The 18,864-nt window shown below is 41.6% G+C and overlaps 1 protein-coding gene across 12 annotated transcripts in view; it reads left to right on the forward strand.

Moving 5' to 3' along the window:
- Nucleotides 1-18,864, forward strand: part of usp9 (ubiquitin specific peptidase 9) — a 70,253-nt gene that overhangs the window by 15,655 nt on the left and 35,734 nt on the right. For 7 of the 12 annotated variants that reach the window (XR_007898439.1, XM_051710192.1, XM_051710193.1 and 4 more), the window contains exons 10-22: nt 201-353; nt 3,880-3,984; nt 4,170-4,376; nt 9,446-9,582; nt 9,794-9,832; nt 10,984-11,117; nt 11,223-11,313; nt 11,947-12,289; nt 14,320-14,415; nt 14,540-14,751; nt 14,908-15,148; nt 15,507-15,656; nt 18,725-18,845. Coding sequence is in view for 11 of the 12 variants with exons in the window: in XM_051710192.1 (XP_051566152.1) it covers nt 201-353; nt 3,880-3,984; nt 4,170-4,376; nt 9,446-9,582; nt 9,794-9,832; nt 10,984-11,117; nt 11,223-11,313; nt 11,947-12,289; nt 14,320-14,415; nt 14,540-14,751; nt 14,908-15,148; nt 15,507-15,656; nt 18,725-18,845 (2,029 nt within the window). In the remaining variant the exon portion in view is untranslated. The remainder of the gene's footprint in view (nt 1-200; nt 354-3,879; nt 3,985-4,169; nt 4,377-9,445; nt 9,583-9,793; nt 9,833-10,983; nt 11,118-11,222; nt 11,314-11,946; nt 12,290-14,319; nt 14,416-14,539; nt 14,752-14,907; nt 15,149-15,506; nt 15,657-18,724; nt 18,846-18,864) is intronic. The other 5 variants (XM_051710194.1, XM_051710190.1, XM_051710195.1 and 2 more) reach the window with 3 other exon arrangements.

The raw sequence follows: 18,864 nt of genomic DNA on the forward strand, positions 1-18,864 counted from the left end.
TGTCATTTGGTTCTTATAATTGAATATTAGCACATACTGAGCAAATAAAGTTTACAAAGGTCTGATAGAAAGTTTATGTTGTGTTTGTGAGGTGTCTTGAGGGCTTTGAGGCAGTCAAAATAAATGTTTTGGCAAAAATTTGGCCCATTTTGACATTGCTTATGTCTGTCATTAACGGAACAAGGGTTTTTTTCTCACAGGAATGGATTCAGCAGAACAATATTTTGTCTATTGTGCTGCGAGACAGCCTTCATCAGCCACAGTATGTGGAGAAACTGGAGAAGATCCTACGATTTGTCATCAAAGAAAAAGCCCTAACACTTCAGGACCTAGACAACATCTGGGCCGCTCAGGTGAGGTGTCCGGTACACTCAATACAGTACATGTTCTCCATCATACGTACTCATCAGCAGTCTAACATGTTTTAGATTTGATTCAATAAAATTAATGCCAAAGAGTCGTGAAATTAAACGTAATCATTTAATTAAGATTAGATTAATCTCATGTTGTTTTTCATATTCATAAATGTTAATGTTAAATATTAAACGTTAGTTGCGTTAAAGGAATAGTTAACCCAAAAAATGATAATTCTCTCATTATTTACTCACCCTTATGCTGTCTCAAACTCGTATGACTTTCTTTGTTTTGCGGAACACAAAGATATTTTGATAGAGATTTAATGTATTTTTATTAGTGCTGTCAGCATTAAAGCATGCGATTAATTAAAATGTTTAATGCATTTTTTTTATTCTTAATCAATTTGACGTTAGATTCTGGCATTTTATTCAGCTACGAGTGAGTTAAAAACACTGTTAGAGGGCGTGACCTTTGCGTTGTGTTTAGTGGGGACATTACACTCATATACACACTAAAAACAAACACACAACAGCAAGTCCGAGCCAATGAGCAAGTGCTGGAGAAAGAACCTCTTATAAAACTAATGCTGAAGGGACTTCGCTGGACTTCACTGAAGTCCTTAACGCATATTTTGTAAGTCAGCATTTTACCACATAAGCATGTCAATTCTTACAAGTCCGCTGTGCAGCTAGATTTTCTCTCTGTTGACTCCGCTCAAATTTAATATAATTTCAACTTTACTCGTTGCCTCCGAGCTTTTGAAGTGTCTAATGATCTAATTATCAAAGTGGCTAATGATCGCCGGACAGTTCAGATAAATCTTTATATTGGATGTGCCAGCGCTGAAAGCAGAACAAGACGCGCTTTTCATATGGAGTTCAAACTTTTAAAATCTAAAGATGAATCACGATTAACTATTAAAAATTATGAGATTAATCACGATTAAAAATATTTATATACTGACAAGCCCTAATGGGGTCCAACACTTTCAAGCTCCAAAAAGGACAGCACATATACAGCGCTCTGCTCATGCATCAAGCGCTAGGAAGTGTAATTGGCTTCAAATTCATGATCTTGCTAAGGAAACTGCAGATGTTAAGATTTACAGTGCTTTTGAAAAGTATTTGCCCCCATTCTGATTTCTTCTGTTTTTGTGTATATCTCATACTAAATTGTTTAAAAAATTCAAACAAAATCTAACATAAAACAAAGGCAATCTGAGTAAACATAAAATACAGTTTTTAAATTATAATGTTATTTATTGAAGCAAAAAAGTTAGCTAATACCAACTGGGCCTGTGTGAAAAAGTATTTGCGAAAATTTATTTATTAAACTGCATTCAGGGGTTCAGCTGGACTAGACACACCCAGACATGATTACTGGCAGCCCTGTTCAATCAAATCAACACCTCAATAGAACTTTTTCAGCAGCATGAAGTTGGCTCAAAGGTCTCACCCAGTAGCACACTATGCCAAGGTCGAAAGAAATTCCAGAAATGATGAGGAAAAAGGTGATTTAAATACTTCAGTCTGGGAAGGGTTACAAAGCTATTTCAAAGGGTCTGGGACTCCAAAGATCCACAGTGAGAGCCATTATCTCCAAATGGAGAAATCTTGGCACAGTAGTGAACCTTCCCAGAACTGGCCGACCTTCCAAAATTCCTCCAAGAGCACAGCAACAACTCATCCAGGACGTCACAAAAAAACCAAGGACAACATCCAAGGAACTGCAGGCTTCTCTCACATCAATAAAAGTCACTGTTCATTACACCACTATCAGAAAGTCACTGGCCACAAATGCCATCCATGGAAGAGTGGTGAGGCGAAAACCACTGCTAACCCAGAAGAACAATAAGGCTCATCTGAATTTAACCGAAACATACTTTGATGATCCACAAACCTTTTGGGAGAATGTTCTGTGGACTGATGACACGAAAGTGGAACTGTTTGGAAGACAGGGTCCCACTACATCTGACGTAAATCAAACACAGAATTCCACAAAAAAACATCATACCTACGGACAAGCATGTTAGTGGTAGTGTGATGGTGTGGGGATGCTTTGCTACTTCAGGGCCAGGGCGACTTGCAGTAATTGAGGGAAACATGAATTCTGCTCTCTAGCAGAAAATCCTAAAGGAGAACGTCTGGTCATCAGTCTTTGAGTTGAAGCTCAAGCGCAACTGGATTATGCAGCAAGACAATGATCCAAAGCATAGGAGTAAGTTCACCTCTGAATGGCTCAAAATAAGCTAAATTAAAGTTTTGGGGTGGCCTAGTCAAAGTCCTGACTTAAGCCCAATTGAGATGCTGTGGCAGGAACTTAAACGGGCAGTTCGTGCTCACCCTCCAATGTGGCTGAACTAAAGCAGTTCTGCAAAGAAGAGTGGGCCAAAATACCACCACAGCGTTGTGAAAGACTGATCTCCTGTTACTGGAAGTGTTTGGTTGCAGCTGTTGCTGCCAAAGGTGGCACAACCAGCTATGAAGTTTAAGGGGGCAGTTCGTTTTTCACATGGGTGATATAGGTGATAACTTTTTTTGCTTCAATGAAAAAAAAATTTTTATTTGAAAACTGTATTTTGTGTTTACTCAGGTTGCTTTTGTTTTGTTATCTCGTTTGAAGATCTAAAACAATTTAGTATGAAAAATACACAAAAATGTAAGAAATCAGAAATCACTTTCACATAACTGTATAGTGAAACAGGAGTTACATTTTGGTCTGTTTCTCACCCAAAACCGATTGTATTGCCTCAGAAAATGGATTAAACCTCTCAAATTGAGGGGCCTGGGTAGCTCATCGAGTATTGATGCTGACTACCACCCCTTGAGTCGCGAGTTCGAATCCAGGGTGTGCTGAGTGACTCCAGCCAGGTCTCTTAAGCAACCAAATTGGCTCGGTTGCTAGAAAGGGTAGAGTCACATGGGGTAACCTCCTCATGGTGACGATTAGTGGTTCTCCCTCTAAATGGGAAGCATGGTAAGTTGTGCGTGGATTGCAGAGGGTAGCATGAGCCTCCACATACTGGGAGTCTCCGCGGTGTCATGCAAAACGAGCCACGTGATAAGATGCGTGGATTGACTGTCTCAGAAGCGGAGGCAACTGAGACTTGTCCTCCGCCACCAGGATTGAGATGAGTAACCGTGCCACCACGAGGACCTACTAAGTAGTGGGAATTGGACATTCCAAAATGGGGAGAAAAGGGTTTTAAAAAAACAAAAAAACAAAAAAACACGCAAATTGTATAGGTTACCTTTTGCTGCCTTTTATGCCATTTTTGGAGCTTGAAAGTGTTGGACCCCATTGCCTTGCATAGTATTGACAAAAACACCTCATTTTTCTGTCAAAATATAATTTTATAAAAATAAGAAAAATATGCCCTTTAACATTTTCATATTTTTGTGGCATTATCACATTTTCTTGTGCTTACCAGTGCTTCAGCTTCACTCCATTAGTAAAAATGGGTGGAACAAATAATTACTCAAGCAGTTTTTGTGATTGTAATAATAGTGTTTGTATCCTCAGGCTGGGAAACATGAGGCTATTGTCAAGAATGTTCATGATCTCCTTGCAAAGCTGGCATGGGATTTCTCACCTGAACAACTGGACCATCTCTTCGACTGCTTCAAGGTTATTGCTAATGAACTGGCTGTTGCCAAGATTGTGCATAATGCATAAGGTTATATTAATGTAGAGAACAATGCATTATAGAAGATCAGTTTCATTAGGGCTCAGCATGCCTACTACTCTGCCTACTAGCATCCCCACAGATAACAGAATCTCTGTCCTTAGATGAATAATTTTATGGTTTACAGGAGAGCTGGACGAATGCAAGTAAAAAGCAGAGAGAAAAGTTACTGGAATTGATTCGTCGACTGGCAGAGGATGATAAGGATGGTGTGATGGCTCACAAAGTGCTCAATCTGCTGTGGAATTTGGCCCATAGTGATGATGTTCCTGTGGATATCATGGACCAGGCCCTTAGCGCTCATATCAAGATTTTGGACTATAGCTGCTCTCAGGTACCCTGATCAACCTTAACATTTAATAGTGCTACTTATGGCAGACAAGGGTTGGTTCACCCAAAGATGCCATAATTTACTTGCTCTCATGTCATTCGAAACCTGTATAAATTTCTTTCTTCCTTGTGACACACAAGGAGTTATTTTTCAAAATGCCGTTGTTGCTCTTTTCCATACAGTGAAAAATATTGGGGATGGGGGCTGTCAAGTGCCAAAAGGGACAAAAAGGCAACAAGTATGGCCAATATGACTCCCGCTCTATATAACTAGTCATCTTAAGTCATAAGATAGCTTTGTGTGAAGAACAGAACAACTTTAATTTTCATTTTGCACTGGTTTACATGCAAATATGATGTGTCACAACGATACGAGTTTGGAACAACATGAGAATTGAGTAAATGATAGCAGGATTTAAATTTCTGGATAAACTAATCTGTAGTTTAGTTCTTTTGGGCAATGGAGGAGACAGGAGGCAATGAAGCAGTGCAGGCAAGGTTTTTATTTCCTTTCGCCTCAGGTTCTGGGTACCTTAATGCAGTCTATACACTCAATCACGTAACAAAATAATATTTTTCTTGAACACACGGTCAGATCATCAGTAAGTGTCAAACTCATACTCTCTCTCCTCTTCTCTGGTGAGCTGATGGCCTTTAAGTCTCCCTCCGCCATCACTATAACAAGAGACAGGTGTTAGAGATAATTACAACCCAGGTGACTAGCCTTACTGCTCTCTCTCCCGCACACAGACACACAACCACGCCCCCATCCCCACATATCCCCACTGTCCGACTCAGGCCAGGGCAAAATCCGGCTTGCCAACTCCACTGGAACATGGCTGGGGCCCCGAACAAACCGAACGGGAGGGTCACAAATTGGTGTAAGCCAAACGGGGTGGAAAAAGCAGTTTTTTCTCGGGATATTGGAGTTAAAGGGATCTGCCAATAACTCTAAGTCCAGTGTTGAATAAAATTGAGCTGCACCCAGCCGATTGAGCAATTCGTCAATCTGAGGCATTGAGTACGTGTCAAATTTGGACACCGCCTTGTTGCTCTAGAACCACCAGGGTTGGCCCAATAGCTGTGCGACTCTTCTATTATGCCCATATCAAGCATAGCCACTAGTTCTTCCTTACAACCTTTTTTTTGTGTTCAGGAAGGCGATAGGGCCGGCTACGAATCACAACCCCCGGGTTGGTCTCGATATGGTGTTCTATGAGGTTCGTGCAACCGGGAAGTGGCGAGAACACATCCGCAAATTCCGTTTGCAACCTGGCTACATCTGTGAACTGCGACGGTGAGAGGTGGTCTCCACAAGGGACCGGGTTGAATGAATTTGGTTTGAGAGACACCTCTGGCACGAGCTCCACCCTCTCGGGGACTACCGTCGCTAGAGCCACAGGGACTGCCTCCCTCCATGCTTTTAGGAGGTTGAGATGGCAAACTTGACGTGCCCCACCCGTATCCGTTCGCTTAACCTCCATAATCGAGATCTCTGACTCGCCGTGTGACCTCAAAGGGCCCTTGCCACTTGACGAGTAATTTAGAGCTTGAGGTGGGCAGTAATACAAGCACTTTATCTCCCGGTGCGAATTCCCGTAGACAAGTGCCCCTGTCATACAGCGGCTTTGACGTTCCTGCTACGTTCCTGTAGCAAACGTATCGTGTGTTAATCGCCCCAAAGTGTGGAGTTTTGCTCTAAGATCTAGAACATACTGGATTTCATTTTGACTGTTTGAAGGTCCCTCCCCCCAAGCATGCCACGCGGCTGACGCCCATACAGTAGCTTGAATGGGGAAAACCCTGTGGAGGCTCGCAGGACCTCTTGGACTGCAAATAACAGCGGATTGAGCCACTTATCCCAATTTCTTGCGTCCTTGTGTACAAACTTACAAATCATGTTTTTTAAGGATTTATTAATTCGTTCCACCAACCCATGGGTGATTCCTGCCTTGAAGCAAATTTGGGAGATCTGTAGCCTCTTTGGAGAAGCCCCCCAGAATTTAAGGTAATGCAAAAACTCAAATTTAACAATTAATACAATTTATGATGCTTGTACTGTATAATTGTTTTACGCAAAAAGAGATAGAGAAAAACAAATTCGGGCCTATTTGCTCCTACTCAAGAAATAATTACATGCAATTCACAATCAACACATTTAAGGAAGAGCAAAAGAAATGTAGCAAATTCTCCTGTGTTAATCACCCCAAAGTGTGGAGTTTTGCTCTAAGATCAGAATTTACTGGATTTCATTTTGACTGTTTGAAGGTCCCTCCCCCCAAGCACGCCATGCGGCCGACGCCCATACAGTAGCTCGAATGGGGAAAACCATGTGGAGGCTTGCGGGACCTCTCGAACTGCAAATAACAGGGGATCGAGCCACTTATCCCAATTTCTTGCATCCTTGTGTACAAACTTACGAATCATGTTTTAAGTTTTATTAAATCGTTCCACCAACCCATCTGTTTGTGGGTGGTAAACACTGGTGCGAATCGATTTAATACCTAACAATTCATAGAGTTCGCAAAGTGATCGTAACGTAAAGGTTGTGCCTTAATCAGTGAGGATTTCTTTTGGAATCCCCACTTGGGAGATTATTATGAAGAGGGCCTCATCAACACTACATGTCGAGATGTTGTGCAGGGGCACTGCTTCCGGATATCGCGTTGCATAATCCACCAGGACTAATACAAAGCGATGCCCGCGTGCAGTCCATTCTAATGCCCCGACGAGGTCCATGGCAAGTCTTTCGAAGGGGACCTCGATTAGTGGTAGAGGGTGCAAGGGCGCTTTTGGGGTGACCGATGGGTTCACCAACTGACATTCCCGGCACGTCGCACACCACTTGTGAACGTCTTCGTGAATGCCCGGCCAAAACAACTGGGCCGTTATTCGGTTGAGTGTTTTCTCATGCCCTAAATGGCCAGCCTTTGGATTATGGTGAGCCGGCTGGAAGAGGGTTTCCCAACGGCTCTTTGGTACTAACAATTGGGTTGGATTTTCTTTCGCCTGAGTGTCCTGCATCACTCAATACAACCTATCATTGATAATAGAAAAATACGGGTAAGTGAGTGCGACGTCAGGCCGGAGTTATTGACCATCAATTACTCTCACTTGGTCAAACGTGTTCTTGAGAGGCTCGTCACGTGACTGCTCTAGAGGGATATCCTCCTCAGGAGCAGACATAGACGGCCCTGGTACCACCTCTCCAGCCATAGCATTGCACGTCACACACAGAGATAACATTTTACAGGACCCATCCACACACATTTCCTTTGTGTTTTTAAACCCAGGCGATTCGTTCCCAAAATCAGTGGATGGGTGAGGCGGGATTAACCGTGGCCTCTACTCTATGCTTTTTTCCCCTGAATTGTATCTCAGTGGTAACCACTTGATACTTGTGAATATCCCTGTGTACACACCTCACCCTTACCTGTTTATTCGTGCCCAATGCCCCATCTTGCATAAAGCGTTGGTGAATGGAGGTTTGAGAACAGCCGGAATATACCAAAGCTTGGTATGTATCCCCTTTTAGACTTACCTGTACACGATACGCCCCTGCCTGATCGGGGGCAGCCTGCGGAGCATCAGGGATCTGGACCAGTGTCGCCACCTCAATCGCCAAGTACTGATCCTGGAAGAGGCCGTCCAGCTGGCAGAGGACTACATGGCGGTGTTTCCGGGAGGCAGCGAAGCAGACTCTCTTTCTCTTGCATCTCAACCCCACCCCCCCCTTCACCCTTCCCCTTCCCGTCCTGTTCCGGCTCCCCGGAGGTGGGGAGGAACCCCACCCAAACCTTTAACCTGGACTAAGGGGTCCTTCCCTGTGTCTCCCTCTTCTCCTGTCTCTCTCCGGTCTCCTTCCCAGGTTGGTGGGACTGCCCCCACGAGTGAGGTAGGGCGGCCTGGGCAGGTCTGCTGAGGCTGCGGGGAAGCCGGGCACTTCCAGGATCAGTGCTTGGCAATGGAGGTGGCGAAACTGGTCCAGATCCCTGATCCCAACGATGCCGGGTGGTGGCACTGGACCCACTCGGCCATCCCACGAGGAAGCTTGGTGATGAACTGCTCAAGTACCACCAGGTCGACGATGTCCACGGCGCCACAGGTACCCTCAGCCAGCAACCATTTCCGGCAAGCATCCCGGAGCTGTTGGGCAAAGGCAAACAGGCGGCCATGTCTCCTGAATCTCAGGGATAGGAACCACTGGAGATTTTGCTCCGGATTGTGACCGACCCGCTGCAGGATGGTTTTCTTCAGATCTGAGTAATTGAGGAGGCTGGCGGCGGGAAGTTGTTGGGCTGCTAGCTGCGCCCTCCCCGGAGAGTAGCGGCAACAAGCGGGCTGCCCACTGGTCAGGCGGCCACTTCCACACTTCTGCGGTCTTCTCGAACAAGTTGAGGTAGGCCTCCGGATCGTCATTTGGCCCCAGCTTCATAAGGGTGACTTGGGAATTGGGCTCCGGGGAGATCGCAGCGCCAGCCCCCTCTCTCTCGATCAGGCTCCAGAATACCTGCCGGTCCTCAGCTTGGGCCTGGAGCAAGAGTTGAAACCGCTGTTCCTGCTCCAGGCGTAACTTGATGAGGGTTTGGTGCTGGGTCTGCTGGATGCTGGCGAGGGATTTGATGACTTCGCCCAGTGGTGAAAATTCCATAGCGCCGTTGTCCTCAAGTCCCGGGTTTCAGCACCAGTGTCAGCACCAGTTGGGCAATGGAGGAGACAGGAGGCAACAAAGCAGTGCAGGCAAGGTTTTTATTTCCTTTCGTCTCAGGTTCTGGGTAACTTAATGCAGTCTATACACTCAATCAGGTAACAAAATAATCTTTTTCTTGAACACACAGACAGATCATCAGTAAGCGTCAAGCTCATACTCTCTTCTCTGGTGAGCTCGTGGCCTTTAAGTCTCCCTCTGCCATCACTATAACAAGAGACAGGTGTTAGAGATAATTACAACCCAGGTGACGATCCTTACCGCTCTCTCCCGCAGACAGACACACGACCATGCCCCCATCCCCATATAATCCTTCAAACTGCTGAGGACAATCAATTAAGAACAGTGTTTTTGTGATGTTGTAGGACAGGGATACGCAGAAGATGCAGTGGATCGACCGATTCATAGAAGAATTGAGAACTAATGACAAATGGGTGATTCCTGCCTTGAAGCAAATTCGGGAGATCTGTAGCCTCTTTGGTGAAGCCCCCCAGAATTTAAGGTAATGCAAAAACTCAAATTTAACAATTAATAACATTTATGATGCTTGAACTGTATAATTGTTTTACGCAAAAAGAGATAGAGAAAAAAAAAAGTTCGGGCCTATTTGCCCATACTCAAGAAATAATTACATGCAATTCACAATCAACACATTTAAGGAAGAGCAAAGGAAATGTAGCAAATGTATCGTGCACATCCCTGTTGTTTTTCAGAAAGAAAATACCTTTTAACGTACTAAAGAGCTTAGAGGGGTAAGTGGACAGCTAATTCTGGGAAATGTTTTTCATGATTATTACTAATTTTTTAACCTAATTATAAACCTTAAGCTTATGCTTTTAGGTTTTTGTTAGTCAGTAATTTCCCCCCAAAAATATTTGAAAACCTGCTTTGTGTCCCTTGCACCATCTAATCAAATTACCATAAATCAGAGGCCATGGATTTTTGATGGCGGTCATGCGTATAAAGCCTCATAAAGTGAGAGTGCTGGGGTTATCTTTTTTACATTTTTATAATCTTATAAGTGTTACATTTTCATAGGAATTTTAAATAAAGAAAAAAAAAACATTTAAATCTCCTTTTCTCCCAATTTGGAATGCCCAATTCCCACTACTTAGTAGGTCCTCATGGTGGTGTGGTTACTCATCTCAATCCGGGTGGCAGAGGACAAGTCTCAGTTGCCTCCGCTTCTGAGACCGTCAATCCGCACATCTTATCACATGGCTCATTGTGCATGACACCGTGGAGATTCCCAGCATGTGGAGGCTCATGCTACTCTCCGCGATCCACGCACAACTTACCACGCGCCCCATTGAGAGCGAGAACCACTAATCGCGATCACGAGGAGGTTTCCCCATTTGACTCTACCCTCCCTAGCAACCGGGCCAATTTGGTTGCTTAGGAGACCTGGCTGGAGTCACTCAGCACACCCTGGATTCGAACTCACGATTCCAGGTGTGGTAGTCAGCGTCAATACTCGCTGAGCTACGCAGGCCCCCAGGAAATGTTTTTTATTATAGTGCACTCTTCCTTTAGGAAGCTTTAAATGACAACCCTTTGCTCCTTAGGAGAAAACAAAATTGTGGAAAGCTGAACTCACATTTTCCAACACTACCAAACACCTTATGCAATGAATTTTATATTGAATCAAATTCTTTTTCTGTGTCTTTGCTTTGATGGTGTCAAGATATTGCACATATTCTTTAAGCTTTCAAATAGGGAAAAGGAGCTATTATTGTTAAACATGTTTTTGTTTTTGTTTCCATATACCTATAATGCCAGTTTAATTGAAGCATAGGAACTTGATGGACATAAAAAATATTTTTAAAAATGATTGAGAGAAGATTATTTAACTGTATGTTTTACTATACGTATACAACATATGATGCATTTTTATTGTTTTTAGTCAAACGCAACGAAGCCCACATGTCTTCTATCGGCATGACCTAATCAACCAGCTTCAGCACAACCACGCACTGGTCACTCTCGTAGCAGAGAATCTGTCCGCATACATGGAGAATATGAGGCAGTTCTCGAAAGGTGTGAGCCTAACAGCATATTGATAGCAGTGTTAAATTGAGGGTTTAAATATTTAGTTTTTGCTTCACAATACTAATATTCATTTTGGTTATGTGTATTTTTAAGCAGAGCACACAGACTTTGATCCTCGAACGGTTCGGTCAGGAAGTCGGTATAGTCATGTGCAGGAGGTCCAGGAGCGGCTTAATTTCTTGAGGTATTTATACTTTAGTATCAGCCTTCCTGTACATTTGCAGAGTTTAACATAACAGAGTTTTTTTTTTTAGAATGTTTTCACACTTGGTTCGATTGCAATATGAACCCGAGTTTGATTCCAACCCTCTCCCTGAACTGGCCTTTTTCTTTTCACATTCTATTATTTGATTCCACATATTTTCAGTTGTAAATTTCGACATCAACTTGAAGTGATTACTAACAGCAGCTATTTACCACTGTATCTAGGTAACGACTAAGGAGTACATGCCAAAAATGTAAACTATTGTTCACTTCACTGTTTACTTGTGTTTCCATCGCTTTGGTTTTACTACCAAAACTAATCACAGTATTGCAAGAAATTCATGCCCTTCATGTTCATGTCCACAAATCAAGCCGGATTGCTTTCATACCAATTGCAAACCACACTGGAGTCTGTTTGAACCCTATCCCCACTTTGAAGAGGACTTGGGTGGGGTTTCTTGGTGTGCACCCCTGTTAAACAAGTTTCTATATTAAAAAATCAAATTAAACTCTGACATCAAATGGACAATGTCCGAACCTCTCTGAAGATCTGTTGTGAAAATGCCCTTAAACTCATTAGCTCACTAAATGAATAATGGTCCTTCTCCTTCAGATTCTTACTGAAAGATGGGCAGCTCTGGCTGTGCGCGCCTCAGGCCAAGCAGATCTGGAAGTGCCTAGCGGAGAATGCAGTGTTCTTGTGTGATCGTGAGGCCTGCTTCAAATGGTACTCCAAACTCATGGGGGACGAGCCTGACCTCGACCCTGACATCAACAAGGACTTCTTTGAGAACAACGTGCTGCAGCTCGACCCCTCGCTGCTGACAGAGAATGGGATGAAGTGCTTTGAACGATTCTTCAAGGCAGTCAACTGCAGGGAGGGCAAACTGGTGGCAAAACGGCGGGCGTACATGATGGATGACTTGGAGCTGATAGGGCTGGATTACCTGTGGAGGGTAAGAGTCAATTAGAACACTTCTGTATCTTAATTAGTTTGTACAGAGCTGCTTATTCTATTTGGAGATTGGGAGCCTGAAATGCCTTCATCTTTGGTCTAGTTTCACCACAACAATTTTGTAATATTGTGTTGTTGTTCAACAAATTGGCAAGTAGCAAAGATGGACAGACATCCTTGGATATGAACATTTGCTATTTTTAGGTCATAACTGCATCAGTCCCTAAGATAATTATCTTAGTCTGCCATTGCATAAGTGTACATTAGTTTTTAAATTTAAACTATCCTTTTATTGCAAGGGAAAAGGGACCATTGTCTATGTGATTTTGCTGTCTTAAAGGGGAAGTGTGTCATTTCTGTTCCACCAGCGGCATCAAATGGAATTGCAGTTTGATTTAATGACCCATCTGGCCCAGATATAAAAAACATTGGCTCATCCAATGGTTTGAGTTGTGTTGTTCTTTTAGAAATTGAGTTAAGTGGCTTTGACTGTTGACTGTTAACTTTGAGGGTATATTTGCGGCCATCTGTTTGCTAGTGTACGCCTAAATTTGAGAAAATAAGCATTTAGTATATAAGATAAAACATTTAAGGAAATGGCTCACCCAAAAATGAAAATTCTGTCCTAATTTACTCATTCATGTTGTTTGAAACCCATATAACTTCCTTTCTTATGCGGAACACAAAAGGAGATTTTTTTTATGACTGTCACAGTCTTTTCAATACAGTGGCAGTGGATGATGCCATTAGTCCATTCTTCTCATGCGTCATAAGTCAAATGAAAGGTTTTGTTGAGAAACAACTCAATTTCACATGAAAACACTTGATTATAGAACTGAACAATGCAAATTCTTGCGTGGACATGCAAGCCACTGCAAACAAGCTTCTTTCATAGCGCTCACGAATACAAAACGGATGTCAAGATTTTCACTGATGACTTTTATTGACTAAATTTCTTATATTTTGTGTTGTTTCTCACCTTTTAACGTTACATTATTAACTACTATGATAGAGGGGACAAAAAAAGCATTTGATACCACACTCTGCATCTGCGTATGAAAGCATAACAAACTAGTTGTGCAATTTTTAGCCTTCACGTGATTGAGTCATTTGTTATAGTTGTGGGATACAGATATGGCTGTTTTTCGTTTACGGAGGAAATATTTATCCAGAATTCTTCCCATATCATGTTTGATTGATTAAAGCAAACACTATGGCTGTCTTCCACAATCCTAGTTACAGTAGATGCATAAAGCAAGGCATAATTTTAAGGCATTGTAGAACAAAGCATCTTTTGAAGCGCCTAAGGTAGCATTACATGTATCCTTTGTGAAGAAAGCAATGCCATGATGCACTGCGATTTGCTCCATCCAAGACAAAGTGAGTGATTTTTTAAATGTTTTTATATATATATGTATAATTATTATTATTTTTATTATTAATTAAATGCCAAAAATGGCTTAATTTACTTTTTACCCAATATTTGTGTGTGCCATATATTTTTATGGTTGTGTATGGCATTGTTATCTTAGCAGGATGCTATTTCCAAACTTAGTTAAAAGCGATTGTGAGTACAGTCTCCTGTTGGCTTCCTCGTGAAGAACGAAAGTTGCTGCCTATGTTGAGCATTCCAAATGTTAGAATGCTACCTGTGCAGGCAATAGACAGCAAATCAGTCCTCTAGGTTTTGGAACAGAGCCAATTACTCAAAAGCAGGCCTAATGACCACTTTGTTTCCTCGTTCTGATGTCAGACCAAACAGGGATTGCATGTTTAATATGCTGAGGATGTGTGGTGTTACTGTGGAGTAAATCTATGCACCAAACAAACATTTTTAGCCCAAATGCAAATGAGAGCACATGCTGTTCTGTCATGTTTGATCATAATTTTCATGCTTTACTGGCTTAGCTTTTACAGTTTTTTAAGATTCCCAATAGCTAAATCCACCCAAAATAAAATATAGCTGTGTACTCAAGCATTAACATCTGCCTGTGCTTAAACCATCTCTCCTTCCCCCTTTTTCACGGGCAGGTTGTGATTCAAGGAAGTGATGATATTGCTAGCCGAGCAATTGACTTGCTTAAAGAGATTTATACCAACCTCGGACCAAAATTACAAGCCAATCAGGTAATAGTCCAGCGGAGATGCTTATCACGTACTGTAATAAATGTTAGCTCCTCTAACCTTCTCATAGCTCTTTAATGAGCACACTCAAGTTTATTTTTAAGATTTGTTATTTGTCTGTTTGCAGGTAGAGATCCATGAGGATTTTATTCAGTCTTGCTTTGACCGGCTCAAAGCCTCCTATGACACACTTTGTGTGCTGGATGGAGATAAAGACAGCATTAACTGTGCAAGGCAGGAGGCCATCCGCATGGTGAGAGTACTGACTGTGCTCAGGGAGTATATAACAGAGTGTGACAGTGACTACCATGAAGAGAGGACCATCCTGCCCATGTCCAGGTATACCCATTCTACCCTGTCATAAGTAATGAACTCCTACAATATTTAATTTGCCAATTTCCATTGCGAAATTTTAATTCTGTTGCAGTAATCTGTAGTAGTATTGTATTTTTTTCTAACAGCTTTTCTATGACAATCTTTTTCTTATCATTTAAGGGCGTTCAGAGGAAAGCATATTACGCTAGTTGTGCGTTTCCCAAACCAAGGCCGACAAGTTGATGACCTGGATATTTGGTCTCACACCAATGACACGATCGGTTCTGTGCGGCGTTGCATTCTGAACCGAATAAAAGCCAACAGCACGCACACCAAGATTGAGCTCTTCATCGGGGGCGAGATCATAGATCCAGCAGATGATAGGAAGCTAATTGGGCAGCTAAACCTCAAAGATAAAACTGTAGGCAGTTGCTTGGCTGTCTTTACCAATTCCCTCATTTAGTGCTTTCACACATATAACCTTTGTCGTAAATTTCTAAAGCAATAATGGCAGCAAATCAGCTGTGGCTATTTGCTCCATATTGATGTGATTTGTGAGCAAAGCTGTAACACTGCTCTTACATGGACAGCAAAGATGTGGCACAATAATGTGTGTAAAACACGGAAAGCCATTGTTTGTGTTGATAACCGATAGTCTAGCTTTATCAGACAAGTAAATCTGTGTGAAAGTGACTATTGAGAAAATAATCTGGTATTGTATGCTAATGACTTTTGATTGCAGACTAGTAATTTGAGTCATTTTGTTTTTTTACCATTAGCTCATCACAGCTAAGCTAACCCAGATCAGCGCCAATATGCCTTCCAGTCCAGACAGCTCCTCAGACTCATCCACCGGCTCCCCGGGGAACCATGGAAACCATTACAGTGATGGGCCAAACCCTGAAGTGGAGAGCTGTCTTCCTGGCGTGGTGAGCATCATGTCATTCAAGCAAGTAACTGAGCTAACATGGTGCATCACAGCCTTAATTTACTAGTCTTGCTTCTAGTTTTGAGAACTTATTTTAAAGGAATGTTCCTGGTTCAATACAAGTTGAGCTCATTCGACAGCGTCCGTGGCATAATATTGATTACCACAAAAATATTTTTTTTTACTCGTCCCTCCTTTAAAAAAGCAAAAATCACGGTTCCAGTGAGGCACTGAATGAGGAAGTGAATGGGGCCAATTTTTGAACATTAAAATACTTTTCAAAAGTATAGCCACAAGACATAAAGGATATGTGTGTTAAATTATTTTAGTGTGGTAAAATCACTTACTAACCTTTTCTGTGTAAAGTTATTGCCAATTTTACAACTGTGTTACCATGACGATGTAATGTCAACAAACCCTAAAACAACTGTAAAAATGACAATATAAACAACAGCTCAAATAATAAGTTTTAACAGAAGAATTAATGCAAGTGCTTTTATACAATTATAAGCTACACATTTCTTTGTTTAAACCCTCAGAAAATTGGCCACATTCACTTTCATTGTCCCCATTCTGCAAGTGCCTCACTAGCCTAGTTTCCATCCACTTCTCGAACTATTTTATGATCGACAAAGTGAAAATGCGTACAAAAAGTTCAAGAAGTTTGCCGTCTTCTGCCTGTTTCCATTCAAATGCCTTTTTATTGATTAAAAATGATGTGCATGATGACTTCATGCCTAAAAAAAACACTGTCGCATAAGTTTTGGTTTATCGCAAAAGAAATCTGCCCTTAAGCAGTTTCCATACAGAAATGAGTGTTTATCGCTAATTGTGTACCTTTCGCCTCCCAGATGTCCCTAATGTTTTTTCCTCTGAAGTTTTGGTAAAATGGGGAGAGTACTGAGACAATACATTGAAATTAGCCTTACTGACATTTTAATTTCACAAATAAATGCAGTCAGAAGAGGAGGAATTGCAATCAAAAGGGAGCTGTTGCCCTTCTGATAGGACTGTAATATTGGTTCTGATGTTGCGCCTATCGCAGGTTGCCACCAGTTCTGACCCGAAAGCGAATCGTCATGGCCCTGTTCAATCTGGCAACCTGCACCAAGTAGTGGGAGAAACTTTCGGTCTTAGTATATGGACCATCCATCGACATGTATATGCTGTGTGCACAGCTATTAAAGAAAAATCGATGTGGTGTAATATCAGGGTTTACATGATACATTCCTGATATTCAGTAGGCTATTTTGAACAATCATCTAATCTAAAGCATTGCCATCACAACTGCATTATGTCCCGGATATTTATCCAGCAACTTTTAACATCCAACTGAACTTGATTGTCATCTCAAATTAATTTTAGCGTCATAATGCAATTTACGTTTTCCGAAGAAGCTCAGCAATTCTGATCCGAGGTAAAGAGGGTTAATTTAAAATACTTAAAAGTTTTAAAATGTTCAAAAGCTCAGCACTGGAAAAATGTGTAGAACATTCTGAGAATGTCATTCAGCTAACGTTTTTCATCTACAGAACAGGGTAAGGCTAATTTAAGTTTGTGTAAAGAAAAGGCATATATAGGTCTAAAAATATTTTTTTCATTTGGTAATAATTTTATTTAATGCTTTATTCATTTGGTAATTTTTTTTTATTTAATACAGGGAATTTTGCCGACATTTTGTCAAAAGTAAGCTAAACAATAATTTTATAGAATTGGGCTATATGTTAGTGTTCCAAAAAAGCTCCTAGTGTTGTGTATTTATTTTTAATTTAAAACTTCTTTGTGCACAGAAATGATATGTTTTTTGTATTGTGGGCTAATTCCATGACTGCCGTATATTATTTTGAATGGTGTGGAAAAGCAGCTTTAATAAATAAATGGATGGCTACCGCGATTAAATTAATCGCAAACAGTGGCCATTCATTTGTTCTCCGTGCACTTGTCGAAGTGCATGATACGAGATATTTGTGTTGGCACTCCTAGAAGTGTCATGTTTGCAGCATCGGATCTATATGCCATTAAGATCAATCCATAATCACGTACAATAAATTGGCTTTCAAGGATGTATACCATCGTCATGATTAACACAGGCTAACGATCGGGGTCATGTGACAATACATTTTTGCTTTAATGCCAATTTTCTCAACAAAAAGTGTTTCCAAACCAGCTTTTCACGACATTTGAAGTATCGACATAGTTTATGCGCTAGAGTTAAATGGAAAAATATCATGTCAACACGTTAAATTTTAGCTATAATTTGCCTTTCCATCAGCTTTATTTTGATGCGCTCAAACTTTTTTTGCAAAAATCCTTGAATGGAAACATAGTTACTGTAACCTCGATTTTTGCTTTGAGAAAAGGAAGAACGAGTGGAAATTCATTTTTTGTGGTAATCAGCATTATGCCACAAATGCTGTCAATTGAGCTTGACTTGTATTGAACCCGGAACATTCCTTTGTTCGAAAGTAAATGATCTCGACCTAAAAACTCTGTTCGAATGATCGTTTAGGAAGCTTCTCCCAGCACTAGTGCTGGTTGACAAATTGGTCATGATTGTAAAATAAACCCTTTTAGGTTAAGCCACTTCATGTTGTGGTCCTGATCACCCAGGTAGGGGTTATTTTGCAATAATAACTGGCTGACTGTACGCCATTCCTAGTATCTGGCAAGGGCGTAGATTTGGCTTGAACATTGGAGGGGGTTACAGTGTGAAGAATTGACATGTTTCCATTGCTCATTGTATAAATATTGGGGGGGGTGGGAGGGGGTTGTACTTGCTTGTTTTGATTATTGGGGGGGGTTACCCCAATCCCCCTTGGAATCTACGCCCCTGGTATCTTGTAATGTGTACACCTCTCACTGCAGCAGTGGTGTGGTGTAGTGTTTCCGCAAGGCTGTTTACCCCAGTGGGATTGTCCCTGTAGTAATTGTACTTAAATTCACTTCAGATAAATGGCTACTTAAGCTGCATTTCTTGAAACTGACTGTTATGTTTTGATGTTGAGCAAACTGCAGATGAAGCCTAAATCAATTCCTATTCCTCTGACATTCTGATTGTTATTGTCTTAGATAATGTCGCTGCACCTGCGCTACATCTCTTTCCTCTGGCAAGTAGCGGATCTGGGCTGTAATCTCAACATGCCTCTCCTGCGGGATGGAGCTCGTGTTCTAATGAAGCTCATGCCTCCAGGTGCTCTATATGCTTCATT

Source organism: Myxocyprinus asiaticus, chromosome 11 (assembly GCF_019703515.2).
Source record: "Myxocyprinus asiaticus isolate MX2 ecotype Aquarium Trade chromosome 11, UBuf_Myxa_2, whole genome shotgun sequence".
Taxonomy (NCBI): Eukaryota; Metazoa; Chordata; class Actinopteri; order Cypriniformes; family Catostomidae; genus Myxocyprinus; species Myxocyprinus asiaticus.